General features: G+C 50.5%; 2 protein-coding genes across 2 annotated transcripts in view; one reads left to right on the plus strand and one right to left on the minus strand.

Moving 5' to 3' along the window:
• SGSM1 (small G protein signaling modulator 1) overlaps positions 1 to 6301 on the plus strand; it is a 54843-nt gene extending 48542 nt beyond the window's left edge. Inside the window, exons 22-26 of the mRNA XM_028146832.2 lie at positions 332 to 414; positions 1647 to 1756; positions 3227 to 3323; positions 4347 to 4514; positions 6213 to 6301. Of these exons, the coding sequence (XP_028002633.2) occupies positions 332 to 414; positions 1647 to 1756; positions 3227 to 3323; positions 4347 to 4514; positions 6213 to 6301 (547 nt within the window). The remainder of the gene's footprint in view (positions 1 to 331; positions 415 to 1646; positions 1757 to 3226; positions 3324 to 4346; positions 4515 to 6212) is intronic.
• A 3133-nt stretch (positions 6302 to 9434) lies between these two features.
• On the minus strand, positions 9435 to 18660 carry LHFPL7 (LHFPL tetraspan subfamily member 7). The gene is made up of 4 exons (XM_054712791.1): positions 18610 to 18660; positions 12811 to 13028; positions 11900 to 12038; positions 9435 to 9697 (listed from the first exon to the last, which is right to left on the minus strand). The coding sequence occupies exons 2-4, from the start codon at positions 13009 to 13011 to the stop codon at positions 9435 to 9437; spliced, it is 603 nt and encodes a 200-aa protein (XP_054568766.1). The 5' UTR covers positions 13012 to 13028; positions 18610 to 18660.
• Between the last annotated feature and the right edge of the window lie 2396 nt (positions 18661 to 21056).

Here is a 21056-nt window from a genome sequence, read left to right on the forward strand (position 1 = left end):
GTGAGACTGAATATGGAAGGGAAGAGACTGTAAATGCCTTGCGCCCCCATTTCCTAGTAAGGAGCTTGGATATTGTCTTGTTACACAGTGGAAGGCTGTGAAGGTTTTGAGCATTCAGTGACTTCGTTGAGCTAGACTTTGGGAAGGTCATCCTGGTGTTGAGCATGTGATGTTTGAAGAGAGTGAGATTGGGGATGGGGATGCAGGCAGGAGGTTGAGGGCATGGTCCAAGTGAGGGGTGGGGAACTGGACCACAGAGGAGGCAAAGGAAGAACGGGTGGGAGAAGCAGGTTGTGAGTGTCCACACTGAGCCCCTGTGTCTCTCTCCTAGCTACATCTGGCAGCACATTGAGATCGGCTATGTCCAGGGCATGTGTGACCTCCTGGCTCCACTGCTGGTCATTCTGGATGACGGTGAGTGTGTTCTCCTGCCCAAGGAGGTGGGGGTGAATTCACTTTGTGTCAGGACAGGTGCTTAGAAGGCCTGTCTGGTGAACACATCAGGGTGCTCATGAAATAAAAACTCCTCTGTCCATGATGGCCAGTGCTGAATGCCAAGTGCCCGCCACCCAGCCAGGCCGTTGCTAGCCACTGATGGTACAAACAGGAATGGGAATTAAAAGAAAAACCCAGGCCCAGATTAGAATGACACGTGACCTGTGTGGTCTTTCTCCCAGTAACCCATAATTCCCGTCTTATCATGATAAAAACATCAGACAGATTCCAGTAGAGAGGCATCCTAGAAAATACCTGACACGTACTCTTCAAAACCTCTCAAGGTCATAAAAAACAAGGAAAGCCTGAGCAACTTGCATAGCCAAGTGGAACCTAACGAGACATGACAACCATGTCTATCCTAGATGGGTTCTTGGAACAGAAGAGGCGCATTAGGGTAAAAACTATGGTCTTCAGTAAATAACATATTATCAGTGGGCCATCAGTTACAACAAATGTACCACATTACATAGAAGATGTTCGTAATAGGGGAAACTGGGTGTGGCCGTATATGGAAATTCTCTCTACTCTGTTCTCAGTTGTTCTGTACATCTAAACTGTTTTTAAAAATAGTCTTTAAAAAAATGAATGAGATCCTACTGTGCCTTGGGAAACCATATAACTCTCCCCAAAATTACTAGGTGTTAAGAGAAAAAAGTTACCCCTTTTAAATAAATTTTTTAAACAGTGGGTTAAACAATATGAAATATATTTCTTTATTGTAGGACTTCTCAGAGCTTTCTTTTTTCTTTTTGTTTTTAAACGGTACAAACAGCATTTGGTTGCAACAGGAAGTGGAATAGGAGGGGATACGACAGCTCCAGATCCTGTGGCGGCTTCAGACTCCGTGGCTGCCCTCGGAAAGCGAGTTTTTTCTTAATATATGTAGTGACTCTTAAAGCAGCTTTTCTCAACATTATTTTAGCATTTCTTTGCATAACGTCCCCAATATTGACGTTGGCTGTTTTAATACAGAAGTCCCCAGACTTGAGAATTTCATGAACCCTGCCTTGAAATGGAATGCACCAGCATTCCATTGTCCATGTGTTTCTCATTTGTGGCCCAGCTCAGGGCCTCAGACCCTCACTTTGGGGCCTCCAGTTCCTTGGGCAGTGGTGGACTTGATGGTTTCTCCTGTGCTCTTTCCCCAGAGGCCCTCACCTTCAGCTGCTTCACGGAGCTTATGAAGAGAATGAACCAGAACTTCCCCCATGGAGGCGCCATGGACACACACTTTGCCAACATGAGGTCACTAATCCAGGTATGATTCAGTCCTATTCAATAATATAACTTATTCCAACTCAACCCAATGGACCTCAGGTCAACTTAATAGCCACGCCTAGTATAACTCAACTTAGTAACTCAGCCCAGCTGGGTTGAACTCAGAAACCCAAGTCTGCCCAGCCAGCATTGCTCAGTGGTTGAGTGTTGACTTGTGAACCAGGAGGTCAGGGTTTGATTCCTGGTCAGGGCACGTGCTTGGGTTGTGGGCTCGATCTCCAGTGTGGGGCGTACAGGGGACAGCCGATCCATGATTCTCTCTCATCATTGATGTTTCTATCTCTCTCTTCCTCTTTGAAATCAATAAAAATAATTTTTTTTAAAAAAACTCAAGTCCACTTAACCTCTGAATTGAACTAAAAAATTTAATTCAGCTCAACCTTAAGTCAACAACTCATCAATTCTACCAGATTCATTTTCACTGAGCATTTACTCAGTCCAGGCTCTGTGACCACACAATGACCAAGACATGGCCCCAGCCCTAAAAGGATGTTTGATGGTATTGGTCTTTTTCCTCAAAGTAATGTTTGGGTATATTTATACACACACACCACACCCCTTTATTGAGATGCAATTCACATATCATCAAATGTACCCTTTTAAAATGTACAATTCAGTGGGTTTTAGAATATTGACAGTTGTGAAGCCAACATCACAGTCTAATTTCTGAACATTTTCATCCTCACAAGAAGAAACTCCATACCCAGTAACATCAGTTCCTCTCCCCAGCCCCTGGCAACCACAAGCCTACTTTCTGTCTTACACATTTATCTTTTCTGGACATTCCATATAAATGGCATTATACAATATGCTGCTTTTGGGTCAGGCTTCTTTCACTTAGCATAATATTTTCATGGTTCATCCACGTTGTAGCATGTAGTATTTGTTTTTATTGCCAGATAATATTCCATCGAGTGGATATATCTTTTTTTATTTATCAACTCATCTGTTGATGGACATTTGGGTAGTTTCCACTTTCTGGCTGTTATGAATAATGTTGTACATTCATGTACAAGTTTTTATGTGGACATATGTTTTCATTTCTCTTGGGGATATATCGATATTCAGCCACACCATTTTCCATTCCTACCAACAGCATATGAGGGTTCCAGTTTCTTTCCATCCTTTGCTGCCTGTCATTTTTATTATAGTCGTCTTAGTGGTATCAAATAGCAACTTATTATGGTTTTATTTGTATTTACCTAATAAGTCATGACATTGAGAATTTCTCATGTGCTTATTGGCCATTTGTATATCTATTTTGGAGAAATGACTGATAGGTTGAGATAAGCTGATTTCTACTTCAAATCCTTTGCCCACTTTTTACTGCACCTGGTTATTAAGGGCTGTCTGGTGTCCGATATGGGGATGGATCATCATTTTTCCAGCTGTCCCCTCTGGCCTGGCCTTTTCCCGGGAGGCTGATGCCCACCTTTCCTTCCTCTGACAGATCCTGGACTCAGAGCTCTTTGAGCTGATGCATCAGAATGGGGACTACACTCACTTCTACTTCTGCTACCGCTGGTTCCTGCTGGATTTCAAACGAGGTAAAACTTCAAACTGGGGCCTTGTTCCCAGACTCTTTGTAGCAGAACTTCAGGGAAGAGATACTACAGAGCAAACGCTAGTAGAGGAGAGCAGCACCTGTTTATTGAATTCTCATGATCAGTTCACCTACCTTATCTTGCAGTGACACCATGCAGTAGTATTGTCGCAGTCCCCATTGTACAGCTGAGGAAACTGAGACTGAGAAAATTTGAATTCAGAGCTGGGAGGAATAGAGCCAGGATATGAGCTCCCCTCCTCCTAAGACCAGTTCACTTCCATTCTGTTATGCTGCTTATCAGAAAGCAAGAATTCTGAAGCCTTTGGAGCATGTTTCACATGGGACTTAGATAGTATGTAGAACACAGTAGATTACTATTGTGCTAATTTGGGATGATAGTAAGAATAACATCTAACACATACGGAGGTGTTCATTAAGTGCCAGGCTCTGTGCTGAGCCATTGTTAGTCTTTTACTACCATCAGCATCACTCCACTTAGAGATGAGGAAAGAGAGTATCTAGCCAAGGTCACCTTGATGGAGCTAGAATTCAGACTGAGTTTATTGGACATAGAAAGCCTTGCTCTCTTCTTTTTCTTTTTAAATTACATTTATGGGGTTACATAGTAACATTATGTAAGTTTTAGTATACAAAGCCTTGCTCTTAACCATTGCTCTATTCTATCTCTTCACTAGACCCAGATGCAGCAGCCAGTTCTGTGTACAGGGGAGAGGGGAGATACACCCCCCCCCCATGGGTGCTAAAAGAAATGGGAGGGTACAGGAAGAGAGGGGGAGACTGGTCAAGGGGTTAGCCCATTCTACAGATGGGGAAAACTGAGGCTTTTGATGGTCAAATGGCAGAGTACAGGTCTCCCAGCTCCTGGCTTGAGCTCTGTCTGCTGCACCAGGACAGAAGCTCAGAGCACAGCTGGCCTGGGGTTTTTCCAGAGGGTGGGTAGCACCATAAGCCCTGTGGCTGACTCTCTCCCCATGTGTGTGTGCGTTGGTGTCTGTCTCGGCAGAACTTGTCTATGATGATGTCTTCTCTGTCTGGGAGACCATCTGGGCAGCCAAACACGTGTCATCCACCCACTACGTCCTGTTCATCGCGCTGGCTCTGGTGGAGGTCTACCGTGACATCATCTTGGAGAACAACATGGATTTCACAGACATCATCAAGTTCTTTAATGGTACCCACATGACCGGGGTCTCATCTGAGGGGGGCAGGCTTCCAGAGGGCCCCTTCCTGGGGCCTTAGGAGGGATGGAGATTTACTGAGACTGACACACAGGAGGGGCTGGAGGGGGTTCTGCCCACTACTTGTGTCTCTTCCCATTGGATGAGTCGAACTCTGGTAATGCTGAGGATATGTTTTCCCCTGGGATCTGGCCGAAGGACCATGGGTGTTGACATCAAGCTCGGGGCAAACCCTGGCTCTGCCACTAGCCAGCTGCGCCCATAGACAAGTCACTTCCCCTCTCTAAACATCTGCTTTCTCATCTGTGAAATGGGGTAACAGTGTCTGCTTCAGAGGGTTGGTGTGTGTAGGAAAAGCAGGCAAAGGAAGGCAGTTGACATGAATAGAAAGGGTATAGCTTTGAAAATCAGAACAGATATGGATTCTGATCCCAGCTCTGCCACTCAGGAGTTGGGGGACCTTAGGCAGATGGCTTCTTGTCTCTGGGCTTCAGATCCTGGAGGATGAAAGTGGCGCTAGACCTCAATCACAGATATGTCAGGAGAGTTAAATGAGACATGAATAAAGCCCATCACATGATAGCTAATCCATAGGAGGGGCCCACAGCAGGAAGCTGTTGTTACTGTTTTTACTACTTGTGATGTTTTTTTAACTAAATAAGGTTTTGGAAAAAGCAAAAGAAGAAGAAAAGCCATCTCTGACCTTCCCCTGGAGACATCATCATTTTATTTTAGAATAATTGTAGATTTACAGAGAAGTTGCAAAGAGAGTGCCAGGTGTTCCTGATGCCCCTACCCAGCTATCCCCAGTACAGTTACTGATGCCCTGATGCCCCTTACCCAGCTACCCCCAGTGCTAAGAAGTACAGTTACTGATGGGCGTGTGCACCCGCTGGGCGTGGCCCACCTTCTCAAGCCTTGGCATTCGGTTGACACCACCACCTCCATTCCCTGTGCCACAGGATTTCCATCCGCTGTCTGGAAACCTAGCTGTGCAAAGCTACAAAGTCATCGACAGGAATGCAATGTAGTTTGTGAACTCACTCACACTAGTGTTTAGTAGATGTGGCCTATTGAGGTGTTTCCCTCTCAATTTTTTTCTGGGTTCACGGTGGTGCCCTCAGGTACCTCGGGAACCAGGGTCTTACTGCCTTTTTCCTCTGCTAAATGACTTCCTTATGACATATGTCTAAGTTTATGATTATTCTGCCTTAAAGATTTGACCATTTTGTGTGGCTCTTGATACATTTACTTATTTATTTATTCATTTATTTATTTATTTATTTTGCTTTCCGTCTTTCCCTCCCCTTCTTTTGCTTCCTTCCCCTCACACTTCTAAGCATCTACTGTGTGCCCAGCATTGCTTTCTTAAAAAGTTCCCAGGCACTGTATTTGTAGGAAGAGGATGGGAAGACCTAACATTTTTAAGCATGCACTGAACCAACATCATCTCATCTGATCTCACAGTAACCTGGTGAAGCAGGTACTATTACAATCCCCATTTTACAGATGAGAAAACTGAGGTCCAGAGGTGCCGGCCTTCCCCCAAGGTCTCTGCTTCCAGATCCCTCTGGGGATGAAGTTAGATGACAATGATGGGAAAGCCACACAGACCCTTCCAGGTGTTGGAAGTGTGTCCCAAGGATGGACACAGAAGGAGGCTCACGATCTGTCGCCTTCTGCTCTTTCAGAAATGGCTGAGCGACACAACACCAAGCAGATCCTGAAGCTGGCCCGGGACCTCGTGTACAAGGTGCAGACTCTGATTGAGAACAAGTGAGGGCCGCCTCGCCCAGGCAGCATCAACCGAGCTGCCACCTGCCTGTCGTGCCCACTTTTCCTCCCGGCCACCTGGGGAGCGAGGTCCTGGTGTCTGTCTGTGAGCATGGACTTCTGTGCAAAGAGAAACTGGCCCGACTTTGGCCGCCGGGCAGGTGGGGTCGAGGGTTTGCCCCTTGAGTTCAGCCTTACGTTTTCCTGTTTGACCAAAGATCGCCCGTGTCTGGGATTTCTCCTTGCAGGAATTGTCAGTGGACGGAGGGAACATCTTTGTTCAAGGCCTCCAGACGTCTCCTCTCTTCTCTCCCCATCCCTCCAGACTGTCGTGTCAGATGAGACTTGGGATGGGATTGTTTTGGAAGTTGGTGTAGGAGTCTGTGGGGCGCCCTCTGTACTCTGGAAGGGGCCTTTGCAGATGTTCCAGAACAGCCTGGAAGACCGGCTGGCCGCAGGGTTTCTGCACTTGGCACTGTTGCCATTTGGGCTGGGTCATCCTTTTTCTGGAGGGGGTGGGTGTGGGGGGGTGTTCTGCACATTGTAGGATGTTGAGCAGCATCCCTGGCCTCTACCCACCAGATGCCAGTAGTACCCTCCTCCCCACCCCATTGTGACAACCCAGAATGTCCCCAGATGTTGCCAAATGTCCCCACTGGCTTAGAGGAGGGGCTACCAATGTATCTCCCAACCGGTTCTCTTTCTCCCTAAGCCGCCCTTGTCCTGAGGCCCCTCCCATTTATTTTATTTTTCTCCAAATATATATATTTATTGATTCAGAGGCCCCTCCCAATTAGAAAAGGCACGCGGGAGGCCTCACACTTCTCCCCCTGAGGTTTGGGATTCCGTTTGCTGTATTCTCTCATTTTTCTCCTCCACCCGACTCTGGGAGAGACTTCTTTTCAAGAAGGGAGTCATCCTGCAGGGCACTGGGATCCCAGAAGTGTCTGCAGGTGGGAGGCATTCCAGGGCTTTTCTGGGTTCGCCCAGAGCCCCCTGTGATCCCCCCAGGAAAGACTGCCTCTCCTTTCACACATTGGTCTGGCGCTCCGGGAGCTTGGAATGTGTGTGTTGGTGCAGCTTTTCCCCAAGTGCCCTTGCTCACTCAGGACGAAGGAAGAGGAAGACAGGGCAGCCAGGGTGATGTGTGTGTTTGCCACGGTGGCTCAGGCCGGAAATGGTCCCCACCATGTCTTCTCTCAAAGGGTCCCCAGTCCACAAACAGACCTTGAGTTCGGTGGTTCGGCTGCCCACCTGTCCTCCAGGAAAGTGGTCCTGCCCACTGTGTTCTGATAATGCACCGGGATCGGGGGAAACAGAGTCGAGGAACTGCTCTTCCCAAGAATGGCAGGTCGGGTTTGGGAGATGGCAGGAGACACGTAAGCACATTGAAGCATTGACACGGGGTGCTTAGTCCTCCCGCCCTGAGCAAACCAGGACTGGAGAAGTCCCTGTCCTGCGTGCTGGGAAGCTCTTCCCTCGGTCAGTGTGAGTCCCCACCTTCCCCTGGGAGGGACAGGCAGGCCCAGAGGGCCTTTGCTTCCGAAGAGCGGACATCCTCTCACCCTGGTTCCCCAACTTCCTTGGATGGGAAAAATGTGCGAAAGGCCCCTCCGAGAAAAGTGTGTTCTGCCACATAGCTGCTCATTGCAGGGGACGTTTCGTTAGCACGACCCAGGTCCTAGACCCTCTGGTTCTTACTTATTTTTTGACAGACTCGTCACACAGCACAGCACAAGATTTCCTCTCTGCCTTCTCTCGTGGTGTCCAGAGACACGTCGTGGTTGTGGCTTGGACTAACTGCTCTCTGTTCAGCTCTCTGCTTATTCAGGTGTCCGTGTGCTGCATCCTCGTGTCCTGGCGTTGAGTGTGTGGGAGTCGTTCTGTCTGCAGCGTGCCCTTTCTCAGTGTTACCAGCACTTCTTGTAACTGTTTACTGAAGAGTTGTGTCTATATAGAAAGAAAACATATATAAACCGAGAGGTGTGTGAATCTGGGTTGTTTTTGTTTCTGTGTTTGGGGGAATATTTTTAATTTGAAAGAAAGAAATGTTTGTTTCTGAAGACTCCGTCCTCCCGCCGCAGTGGCTCATACCCCCGATGGACACAAAAGTTCAAGGCAGGTGAATCACTCCACACCCTTGTATCTTACTGTTCCCACGAGTAATGCCGCAGAACAAACCACCCCAAGTCTAGTGGCTTAAAGTAGACATTTATTTAGCTTGTGACTCTGTGTCAGCAATATGGGCTGTGTTCAGCTGGGAGGTTCTTCTGGTCTCAGCTGGACTTAATGTGTTTGTGATCAGCTGCTGGGCAGCTGGGCTGGCTGTTGGCCAGCCAGTGGGGCAGACGGGGCGCTGTGTCTCGTGTCCTCCAGCCGGCTAGCTCAGGTTGTTTACATGGCCGTGACAGCATTTCCAAGACAGTGAGCAGAAGCATGCAAGGCCTCTGGAGACTGAGGCTCGAGATTGGCATCAGGTCATTTCTACCATATTCTCTTGGTCAGAGTAAGTCACATGGCTGAGCTCAGACTCAGAGAATGGAGTAGACTCCACCACCCCATGGGAGGCTTTGGAAAGTGACATTGAAAAGGGGTGTGGGCCTGACTGGCATGCCTCAGTATGAACCAGGAGGTCATGGCTCGATTCCCGGTCAGGGCACATGCCCAGGTTGCGGGCTCAACCCCCAGTTTGGGGTGTGCAGGAGGCAGCTGATAAGTGCTTCTCTCATCATTGATGCTTCTAGCTCTCTCTCCTTTCCTTTCTGAAATCAATAAAAATATTTTAAAAAAAAGAAAGAAAGAAAAGGGGTGTGGATACAGGCGGGGAAATCATTGAGGCCATACACATTTTGCAAACAGTGTATGTACCATGTACCCCAAGGTCCATGCACAAGAGTGGTCCCCGGGTGGGGATGGTTTCTTGGTTATGACCCCAGTTTCCCTGAGTTCCCATCGTAACAGCTGGATAAGGTAGGCAGTATTTCACACACCTCCATTTTACAGAAAAATACAGTGAGGTCCAGAGAGGTGAAGTGGCTTGCCTGAGGTCACAAGGAAGCAGTAGAGGTGGCATTTTGAACCTGGGTACGTGGTGGTTTCATGTAGCTGTAAAATGGGCTCTTTTTGCTCCTGAGAAAATTTTATTTGCTCACTTCTGGCATAAGGATGATTTTCTCAGTGTCGCTGGAGAAGCGGATGGTCCTCCCCTGTACTTGGGTCGTGCGGGGCCACCTGATGACGGGCAGGATGCTGGCCAGGACTGCGTTGAAGATGGCGGTCACATAGCCCCAGCCCAGCTGGCACTGTCCACTGCGGTACACAGAGGAGGCTCCACAGGCCTCCTTGGCAAATGGGGAGGCCAGGCCGATAGGGAAAGCCAGCAGGCCCACAATGGTGGTGGTGGCTGGAGACAGCAAGGAAGGAAGCCAGTGTGTCAGGGGCTCTGGGCTAACCTTCCTTCCTGGGACTCCCTCACTCATCCACCCTCCTGTCCACCCGTCCGTCCATCCATCCACCCATTCGTCCCTTCATTCACTTATTTATCAGCCTGTCCTTAAAATTTTTTATTAAAGTATAGTTGGCATTCAATATAATACTAGTTTCAGTTGTACAACTGAAACAAATAGTGATTTGACTATTATCTATACCTTATGATGTGATCACCACAATAAGCCTAGTAACAGTCTGTCATCATGCAAAGTTAATACAATAACTCTTCTTTCCTTTTATCCACCCATCACTCAACTATCCTTGTACCCATTCGTCCATCTACTCATCCACCCATTCAACCATATTCTCATTCACTCATTCTCTCCAGCCCTCTGTCTGTCTATCCATTCACTCATCCAAACATCTAGTCACCTGCCCACTTAGCCACCTGCCCGCCTCCCATCCATCCATCCATCCATCTCCACCTTCCATTCATATTCCAATCTGCCCATTCATCCTTATCCATTCATCTACTAAGACATCCATTGTCCACTTACCAATTCATCCACCCACTTACCCACCCACTCATTCATCCATTCACCAGTCTACCCGTTCATTCACCAGAATTGTTAGAGGTGCTGTTGTGGGCACTGAGGATGCTAAGGAAATGGGCTGGACACCTCCTCACGTTGGGCACTCCCAGTGCAGGAGAATCAGGTGAACCCTCAGCCCCCCTTGCTGCTCCTCAGCCACACCAGTCTCCTGGCAGTTCCCTGCACACCCCTGCGCTCTTGTCTCCATGCCTTTGCCCCCGATGTTCCATTACGTGAAATGCCTTTCTACATGTGACCAACTCCCACTTGTCCTTCCAGACTCAGCTCAGGTGATGCCTCCTCCAGGACATCTTCCTTAACATCCTTCACCCTCCTGGAATTTCTCCTTGCACCCTGTGCTCATCCCTATTGTGCCAAATATCTATTAGTTACACATGCCTGATACACCCCGTCCTCACTAGCCAGTGTGCAAGCCTGGGACCAGGACTGTATCTCCAACTATTGAGCATCTATTCTGTGCAAAGCACCGTGGTAGGTGCTGGTGATATTAAGACAGACATATGCTCACCCTCATGGAACTGACGTTCCAGTGGAGAGAAATGGACAGGAATCAGGAAAGCAGATAAGAGATTTCAGGTAGTAAGTGCTATGCAAAACACAAAGCAAGACAAGAAGGAGAATCTTAAGGAGAGGGGAGCTCCTACCTGGGGCCATGGAGGACCTCGCGGAGACAGAGCCCTTAATGAAGTAGGGAAGCAAGGGAAGTGAAGATGTGAGAACAGGATTCCACGCAGGGGGAACAGGCTGGGTGTATCTGAGCAACAGACGGCAGGCCGGGGTGGCTGGAGCACATGGAGCCTGGCAGAGGGGGCCGGAGGTGAGGCTGGTAAGAGAATGGGGAGTTGATCAGGTGGAGCCTCAGAGGCCACCATAAGGAGTTTGGATTTTACTCCGTGAGACAGGACGGCAATGAAGGTGGATAAACCTGTCTGGTGGCAGGATCTGATGTCAGTTTTGACAGGGCCCATTTGGCCAGTGGGTGGCCAACATTCTAAGGTGGCAGGCAGCAGAGGGGCCCATGAGGTGGTGGTGGTTCTAATGCAGATGAGAGATGGTGGAGAATTAACTGGGTATGATTGCCATCAAGGCCTGGGCTAGGTCATTACAGAGACTAAGTGTGAGTCAGAGAAAAGCAACTGTTCAGGACAGAAGCACCCCCTGCAGTCTCACAGCTTAGTGAGTGGAGCGTAGGCTGGATTTCAGCGTCTGTCAGCCCTCTGCTGGCACCCTGTGCAGTACCCACACTGCCCAGCTGTGTGTGGTGGTCCAGGTAGAGATGATGCAAAGTGGACGGATAAGAGAAATAAAGGGGGACAGACTATTAGGACAGACTATTAGCTCAGGGCAGGAGAGGGTGATGTTAAGGATATCATCCCCTCCGCCCCCACCCCTGACCATTTCTGGCTTGCTAAAGGACCAGGAAGAAGAATCTACACTCACTCCTAGGGCTTATCTCTGAGATTTGACCCAGGAGGCCAGACTCTGCTTACAGGTTTTTCCCTTTCATTCATCATCCATTCCACAACATCTCTGGACCGCTTACTATGTGACAGTGGGTTTACCTGCAGCTGCCTGCACCCCCCGCATTTTGCCACTGCCCCTCCTTGGGCACAGCTCTCTGGGGGCCAGGACCCAGGACAGGAGGAGAATTGCATGGAAGGCCACCAGCAGCCAGCCTCCCAGGAGAAGCGCAGCTGAGACCTGCCAGGAGGAGAGAAGAGGGGGAGTGTTTGACTGGGTGGGGGAAGGGGGAGGTGCCCCTGCATATTGACCAGCTACTGGGTCCTGGAAACCCCAAGAGGTCTGTGCTGTTATCCCCATTTTACACGTCAGCAAACTGAGGGCCAAGGAGGTAGAGCCATTTGCCTCAGGGCACATGGCTATTTAGGTAGTAGAGCCAGGATTAAGATCTAGACGTACAACCACCACACCCGACCACCTGCTGTACGGCGGATCACCTTGGTAGTTACCGGTTTTGAAGGCTCTAATTTTCCTTACAGGCACTGGACTGGGAGCCCTGCCCCCACTGCCGCCATGGCTGAATTTGGTAATGTGCCTCATAACAGAGACTTCCAACACCTTGGCTGTGGTTTTCCACCCTAGCAGTGCATAGAGGGTGGCCAGGTAGGTGTGTGCAGGTTGTACATTGCACCACTCAAAGACGCACTGGGATCCTAGATTTGCATATTGATTACAGGAGTTCTCCAGCAGATGGCAGTATAGTGTCCTGAAGAAGGGGCCCCTTGTCTTAATTTGTACAAAGGTGCTATATGGGCTGACAGCTGCTTTTAGAATCATCCTGGGTGTTTGCTAAAATGCAAATAGCCAGACCCGACCCCACGGCTACAGAGTCAGAGGCTCAGGTCAGGGCTGCTGGTGGTGGTGCAGAACTTGGCTTTGTTTCGCTCACGTGGGTTTGATAGTCCTCCTTCCCCGACACCCCAGGTCCCAGTGAATCGAGCAGAGGACTCACCTTCCAGGCAAAGTCCGGAATATCATCCAGGGACCTGAAGATCCCACAGCTCTGGTTCCAGCTGTCACCCTGAGGCCAGGAGCAGTAGGAGAGGACGCCAAAGGAGAAGGTGGGCGTCTGGAACCAGGCAGGGGAGAGGAGGCTGAGGGCCGAGATGCAGGTCAGGGAGAGTCCCAGAGCGACCCACACGCTGCCCACCATCGTGGCGAGTCAGTGACCTGGGGGTCAATGAGCAAGATTAGAGGTGGAGACAGTGGGGCGAGGAGAGGAACAAGGTGCTCCCCTCCCCCCACTCCGGAGCCAGGGATGTGGTTCTGTGTTCATACCCCAGGTCATCAGACTCCCCTCGACCTCACGATGCAATGGGAGATGCTAACAACTGGTGTGGAGAAGTGGTTCTCCCCAACAAGTCCTGGAAGTAGGGACCCCAAATCTCCGAATAAATGTTAGTGCTTAGACCTTTGAATAGTCCCACCCTGCATTGCATGTCATCATCACTGCAAGGCCCCCTCAGTTCTGTTCGTTCATTCATTCTCTCTGCCCATCAAGCCTTGCAATGTCCAAAAGGACTGTTTCTCTCTACCCAGAGGGGTCACCTTTTCTAAGTCACACAAACATGCTGTGTTTCTAGCAACCACCCTGCCCTTTAACCCCTGCCCATCAGTGACCATTTCAATTATCTAATGTGTATCTTTTTGTTTGGAGGTATTTTTGCAAAATTGACATGGATCAGTATGCAGGTATCTTTCGTTTAAGTAAATGGCATTATTTTAGAAAACCACATGGAGACCCAGAGAGGTTATGTGACTTGCCCAAGATCCCCTGGCAAATCGGGAGAACTGGAAATAGAAGCCAGTACTCCTGCCCCTGATTTATAGAAAGAAACACCCCTTCTTCCCCCAGCCATATCCCTACCACTCCTCTTCCCCAAGTTTGTGTCCCTGTGGCTAGATCCGAGAGAGAGAGAGAGAGAGAGAGAGAGAGAGAGGAGAGAGAGAGAGAGAGAGAGAGAGAGAGAGGAGGAGAAGGTGGGGAAGGAAGGGAAGGACTCCAGCGATGGATGGAGAACTGAGAGTGAACCCCGAGGACAGAGAGAGTGCGATAATGGAGTGCAAACTGCTACAAAGGGAAGGCGAGACCCCACTTCAACCACTAACCAGTAAGCACCCCTTAGCATCCCCTCCACCCTTCCCTGAAGGGGTGAGCATGACACCCCTCCCTCACACCCTCCTCCCAGCCCCCTCCAACACACACAGCAACAAATACAGAGAGTTTATGACATAACCTCGTGCTGTGAGGTACATAGAGTACCTGCTGTCGAGTTTTCCAAATGAGGAATGCGGATGCCACGGTGCTTCTGGCGGTCCTTGGGGGACATATTCCGATGGCACCTGGACCCAGCAGCCTTCAGTGTCGCTCAGTCATAAAATGCCGGAATTGTTTAGTTCTCAGTTCTCCTTCCGTCCCTCTCTACATCTAAGACTAAGTCTCTGTGGAAGCTGATGGGTCTTAAACTCCTCTCAGGCATTTATTTGTCATCCTCTCTCTCTCACAAAGACGGAGCCCCGAGCAGGCAGCAGAGTCAAGTGGGGACCTGGGGATACAGCTGGATTTTCCTTGTATTTGTAGTGGTGACTTTGTGTTTTTGTTTTTGGCACAAAAGTGATTGCCATTTACAATTAAAATTTATTTAAATAAAAAGGTGAGTCAATATAAAGTCTAACCTACACGATAATAGAGGAGGCAGGAAGGTGGTATGCCTGCACTGTCACTGATGGCCAGAATAGCCCAGAGGGTTGAGCCTACCCAAGGGCACCCAAGGTCAAAAGCAGCTGAGCTGTCAGCCAAGCCAAGGGCCCGTCCTTTTCAACCTTAGTTTCACTTTGGGGCGCTAAGCCTGGCCAGCACTTTACACATGGCAGGAGCCCTGGGCTTGGATGCCGGCCAGTCACTCCGCCATTTCCCGGCTGTATGACTGGGGCAAGTGGCCCCATTTCTCTGGGCCTCAGTTTCTCCATCTGTGAGAGCGGATTAGGAATCCCAAGGGGCAGGTGGCATTGGGTTCCATCACTGGGCGATGTTGTAGACAGACCACATCCTCCCTTTCCCAGTGCTGTGACCTTGGGGATGTCCCCTCACCTCTCTGGAAAATGGGGGTGGGGTTGTTGTGAAGGTCAGAAGGGATAAAATCACGGGTGTGTTGCAGAGGGGAGGGGAGAGAAGCCTGGTCAGGTAGGTAGGTCGAGGTTATGTTGCCTAGACTTTTTATTCCCAGGATTAGAATAACCTCGTGGCTGCTATCCAGCAAGTGAGAGGTGGCCCTTTGAATGAGGGAAGATGGATTTGTTTTCCCTCCTCCACCAAAACCAGCCTCTCCTTGGCGTTTGGCAGGATCCCAAGGGGTGTAATTCCAGCCAGGAAGCCGGGGAGCCCTGGCGGCCCGAGGCCCGTGATTTTGCCTCTTTGGCCGTCCCAGTGGCTCTCCGGGCGTTTCTGACCTTGAAAGGAGTTTTGTTCTCCAGATAATGTGCTCAATGTCACCTGGGAAAATCACGCCGACTGTCCAGGTGCCCAGAAAGCTAAATGAGGCATTATAACCCAAAACCACATCCGGCCAGGCTCCCCTGAGCGGGACTCCAGCTAAGGGACGCCTGCAAGGGACTGGGCCGTTTCTCCTCCCGCTCAGCACTAACTGTCAGTGGCGGTCAGCGCCGTGGTCGGCAAACTGCAGCTCGCGAGCCACATGCAGCTCTTTGGCCCCTTGAGTGTGGCTCTTCCACAAAATACCACGGCCTGGGCGAGTCTATTTTGAAGAAGTGGCGTTAGAAGAAGTTTAAGTTTAAAAAATGTGGCTCTCAAAAGAAATGTCAATCGTTGTACCGTGGATATTTGGCTCTGTTGGCTAATGAGTTTGCCGACCACTGGGTCAGCGCTTCTTGAGCACCTGCCAGCCCCGTGCTGACCACGTGGGGCATCTTGTTTCATTGAAGCCTCACGGCTGCTGGGTGGTAAGCGCTGTTGTCTTGGTCCCCGTTTCACAGATGACAAAGTGAAGGCTAATTTTACACCTGCCAGAGCGGCGGACCAGCGACTTTCGCCCAGGGTATCGGGCGCCTGACTCTGGGCCCTGAGCCCAAAGAGATATTAAAGAATTAGATTAAAAGTCAAACACCCCAGTGGTTTCCTGGGGCTGCCCGGGCGGTCGCCCCTCCCACTGCTGCAGCCAGGGAGCATGGGCAGTCCCGGGGGAGCCCTAGTCGGCCAGCGCGGGAGAGCTGGGACTTGGGAGTTCAGAGGTGGCTGCTAGTGCCTTGTGAGGTCCCCAAGCCAAGTCCCTCTCTCGTCCTGGCTTCCATGTCCTCCTCGGGCAGCTGAAGGGGCTCATCATTTATTCAGCTTACACGTGCCCAGCTCTGTGCGACCCTCACGGATACAGTGTGAACAGAACACAAGTCCCTGCCCTCAAGGAGCTTAGGGCTTTGTGGGCCAGACAGATAAACAGGATAGAGCAAATATGGCCCATCTGTCCTTCCATCCACCCATCCACCCCACCCTCCCACCCATCCACCCAGGAACTGTTCTAGGTGCTGGGGATTTAGCAAAATGACTGCCCTCGGGGGGCTCACACTTTTGTGGGGAAGACAGTAAGAAAAGAAACAAGTCAACAAATAAGGGGCCAGGTGTTAATAAGTGCCAGAGAAAAATGAGCAGAGAAGGGGGATGGTGAGTGATGGGGCATGGGCATGGAAGCCTCAAAGAAGGTGACCTTTGAGCAAGAGCTGAGGGAGGCAGCCATGTGGGCGTGTGGGGGAGGAATGTTCCAGGCAGAGGGAGGAGCAGTGCAAAGGCCCTGGGGTGAGCGGGTGCTGGCATGTTTGAGGAAGCAAAGGCCCAGGTGACTGGGAGGAACGAGGAAGGAGGTGAGTGGTGGGCCTCGTTGGCAATGGAGATCTCTGGCTGTGATTTCTGAGTGAGTTGGGGAGTCTTCCAATGGTCATGAGCCGAGGAGTCACATGACCTGTCTTGTGTTTTAAGATCGCTCTTGCTGCTGGATGAAGAGTGGGTGGAAGGGAGGGCAAGAGAGAAGCAGTGAGGAGGCAGCTTCAGACAGTCAGGTGAGGGGCACTGCTGGATGGGGTGGAGGGGCAGAGAGGGCGGGCGGGGCAAGGAGTGGATGGAGTCTAGATCTTTGTTGAAGGTCAAGGGTCAAGCCAGCCGGAATTGCTGATGGAGTGTGAGAGACCTTGAGGAGGCAACGATGCCCCCAGGGCTTTTGACCTTGGCACCTGGGACAGGGGAGCTGCCATTACTGAGACGGAGGAGGCAGGGTTGCTAGGAGAGGGACAGGTATCTGAGTGTGATGAAGCCTAAGGGAAGTTTGAGGTGTGCATTTCACCAGCCCTTCAATGAACAGAAGCGAAAGGCAAGCCCCACACCGAGAGAAGGCGCAGGGCCATGTTTGGGGCAGGCACAGAGCAGGGGCACCTGATCCAGCCGGGGGCACGTGATGTCCAGGCTGAGATCTGAAGATGGGCAAGTCGGACCGGGGAGGACTTTAACCTGCACCCTGTGTCTCCTCCCAGTGAGTGGCACAGCCGAGGAAGCTGGACTTCTGGTTCTGTTCCAGGCTCTGTTACAAGTTGGCTGTGCGAGCTGGGTCTCGTTAGGCAATGTAATGGCTCAGAGCCTCAGTTTCCCCATTGCAATGCAGTGAGTCTTTGTGTGCCTTCACCCCCTCCCAATTCATGTTGAAATTCTAACCCCCAAGGTGATGGCCATAGGAGGTGGGCCTCTGGGAGGAGGTGAGGCCATGAGGGTGGTGCCCTCATGTGGGATTAGCACCTTATAAAAAAGACCTCAGAGAGCGCCCTTGCCCCTTCCTCCTTGGGAGGCCATTATGAACCAGGACGTAGGCTCTTCCCAGACACCAGGTCTGCCTACGTCTCATCTTGGACTTGCCTCCCAGCCTCCAGAACGATGACAGCTAGATTTGTGTTGTTTGCAAGCCACTCTGTCTGTGGTACTTGGTTAACAGCAGCCTGAACAGACTAAGACACCCACCTCCAGAAGGATGGCCAAGTCCTATACCAGCAACTTAGCCTTTCAGATGTGATGGATTTCTTTGAAAACAGGATTTAAAATGCTGGATGCATTCCCCCATGCAGGCTCATGTATACACACACACACCACATCACACACCACATCTCACACACACACACACACACACACACACACACACACACACACCACATCACACACACACACACACACACACACACCACATCACACACCACATCACACACACACACACACACACACACACACACACATCCCACATCTCACACACATACACACACCACATCTCACACACACACCACATCTCACACACATACACACACCACATCTCACACACACACACACCACATCTCACACACACACCACATCTCACACACATACACACACCACATCTCACACCACATCACACACACATACACACACCACATCACACACACACACCACATCTCACACACACACACACACATCACACACACACACACACACACACCACATATCACACACACACACACACACACACATCACACACACACACACACACATCACACACACACACACATACCACATCTCACACACACACATCACACACACACACACACACACACCACATCACACACACAATAGTGTATGTAATTTCCGGGGCTCACGGACCCCTGAAGCCCATTATGGCCCCTGGGTAATACTTCCCTCCTGACCTCAGAACACTCTTGCTTCCAGACTCACCGCGCTTCAGGTCAAGCCCCTCTACCGCGGCCTCTTCTGCGTGGGCTCCGGTGTTAGGCTAAGTCTGTGACCTCGTGCGATGTCTCCTTGCCTCTGAGGGAAACGCTCAGGTCGGTGAACAAAGCCCAGGTGTGTGATAAGCTGGGGGTGTGTGTATGTTTCTTCCCACTTCCTTCAGTCAACAGCCTTTCATTCTAGGCTGTCTGGTGGGCTGGGCAAAGAGGGTAAAGCCAGCCCCAAATCAAAGCGGGGCGAGGGTGTGGTGTTTCTGGGTGGAGAAGGCACGAACAGGGATTACCGCTCCACACCTAAACCTCAGGGTGGACCTTCTTGCCACTGTGCTCTCTCCCTTTCTGCCTCGGTCATTCTAGTCCTGTGAACAGATTTACGTATTTCTCTGGGTCCTGAGGCTCTCCCTTGCAGGCTGTGAAAGTTATGGGCACTGCATCTAATGAAAAGTCTTTACCCCAGCATCCGGCGTGAGACTTGCAGAGCAGGTGCTGGTCTTGTTTTCTGCTATGTGCGATGCAGGTGCAACTCCAGCTGGCTCCGGGAGCAATGGGAAATGCATTGGGCTACATGCTGGAAATGCTGTGGTGCCGCTTTAGGCATGGGCAGCAAGCAGCTCAGGACCTCACTCACTCTCCGTCTCTCAGCTGTTTTCTGTTGGGGTGGCTTCACTCTCGGGCACCTTCTCCCTCACGGTGTTGGCTTCTGGTGGCTCCAGGCTGACCTTCTGAGGCTTAGCAACCCCAGAGGGAAAATTAAAAAAAAGCTCCTCTGCACATAGTTGCAGCAAATATTGTGATGAACTCTCATTGGACAAACTTGGGTCACGTGCCCACCCCGGGAGCCAATCACTGTGGCCAGGGAAATGGGATGTTCTGATGGCCAGACTTAGGTCCTGCACCCTAGGATTGGTGTTGAGGGCTGGAGATTGGGGACCGGGTAGGGGTGTCAGGAGGGTGATTCACCCCACTGGAACTATATGGAGTAAAGGTGGGGGTGGGGTGGTTTTTAGGAGGAAAACTGAGGTGCTGGTGGCAGAGGTTGGGGGATGGATGCTGGGCAGGCGAGAACCAGAAGTGTCACTGTAATGCTGGAAATGCTGGGTGACAAATGAGCACGTACCCGTTGGAGGGTTCAGTGAACCATGAGATGGAGGTTCAGGTCCCAGCTCTGCCACTACACTCGGGTGACCTTGGTGAGGGCATCTCGGCCTCAGTTTCTTTACCTATAAAATGAGGACACTTGGAATAGGTGATTGCCAGGGATTTTTTTCCCACCCGTTCAGTCATTTATTTATACATTTTTTTTCCTCCCAATTAATATTTGTTCAAGGGCTTGGGAGTGAGCCCGAGCTGTTCTGATGTTTACTCGCTGCATCAGGCTTGACTGATGCACCTGGTCAGGTGTGCTCAGCTGTACCCTTCCCGGGCACCCAGCGGCACTGGACGCCATGTGGTCTCCGCCTGCCTCCCACCGTGGGTGGCCCGGGCCAGTTGCTGCCGTCACGTGGCCAGCTCCGCCTAAAGTGGCATGGTCTGAGTTATGGCCCAGCCTCCCAGCATCCCCAGCTGTCGCCCAAGCCATCCTGACCGGAATTCTTGGCAGGGGAGGGGAGGACCTCTTGGCCGCTTCTTCCAGACTCAGGTGAAGAAACTGCCTTCCCTTTCGGCTGCCCTAAGGCTCAGGTCACACCACGCAGAGGTGAGGAGCAGTTGGGCTCCACGGTGACTAATAGTGAACCGGAGATGGGACGCGCTGCAGATGAAGTTCTTGCCCTTCATCCCTGCAATGTTTCCTGTGGCTCCTGCGGAGACACCCTGAGTGACAGAACTCCCGGATGTGTTTTTTTGAGACGCTGTGGCCAACTCAGTAAGGCATGATTTGTACTTGTTTTCCCTCCTTCCCTGCCTCACAGCCCCCTTTCCTTCATTTCTGTTGGGTCCAGATTACATCCCCAGGAAAGCATTAGCATAGAAGTTTTGCCTCAGGCTCTGTTTTCTGGGGGAACTCAGAGATGCTGGCTGTGTGACCCTGAGCAATTTACTTAACCTCTCTGAGCCTCAGATCCCTCGTCTGCAAAGGGGAGATAATAATAGAGCAGCTATTACAGGATTGTTCAGTAAATGATAGCTTTCATTAGTATCACTACTTTGAACCAGGTGCTGGTTGTATCATGTGAAAACATTTATTCAACATTGAATTCCAAGAATATTTATTGAGTGTCAACTGTTCCAGGTTCTCTGCTAGTCTCTGCTCCCAAGATGCTCACAGTCTAGAAAGTGAGGCAGAGAAGTAATTGGGCAATTGTACTATGGTGTTATCAGTGCTTGAGAAGACTCAGGGGCTAGCCATGGTGGTCAAGGATGGTAGGAATGGCTTCTCAGAGGAGTTGATGTTAAAGCTAAGATCTGAAGGATTTGAGGGAAAATGTTTCAAAG

Source organism: Eptesicus fuscus, chromosome 23 (genome assembly GCF_027574615.1).
Source record: "Eptesicus fuscus isolate TK198812 chromosome 23, DD_ASM_mEF_20220401, whole genome shotgun sequence".
Lineage (NCBI taxonomy): Eukaryota > Metazoa > Chordata > Mammalia > Chiroptera > Vespertilionidae > Eptesicus > Eptesicus fuscus.

Bases quoted from the DNA above. Each gene is read 5' to 3' on its own strand.
- LHFPL7 (XM_054712791.1), bottom strand. From the start codon at position 13,011: ATGGTGGGCAGCGTGTGGGTCGCTCTGGGACTCTCCCTGACCTGCATC. The intron at 12,039-12,810 runs GTGAGTCCTCTG...TCCTCCTGGCAG, and splicing joins TTCCGGACTTTGCCTGGAAG to GTCTCAGCTGCGCTTCTCCT. The intron at 9,698-11,899 runs GTAAACCCACTG...TGCTGTCTCCAG, and splicing joins GGGGGTGCAGGCAGCTGCAG to CCACCACCACCATTGTGGGC.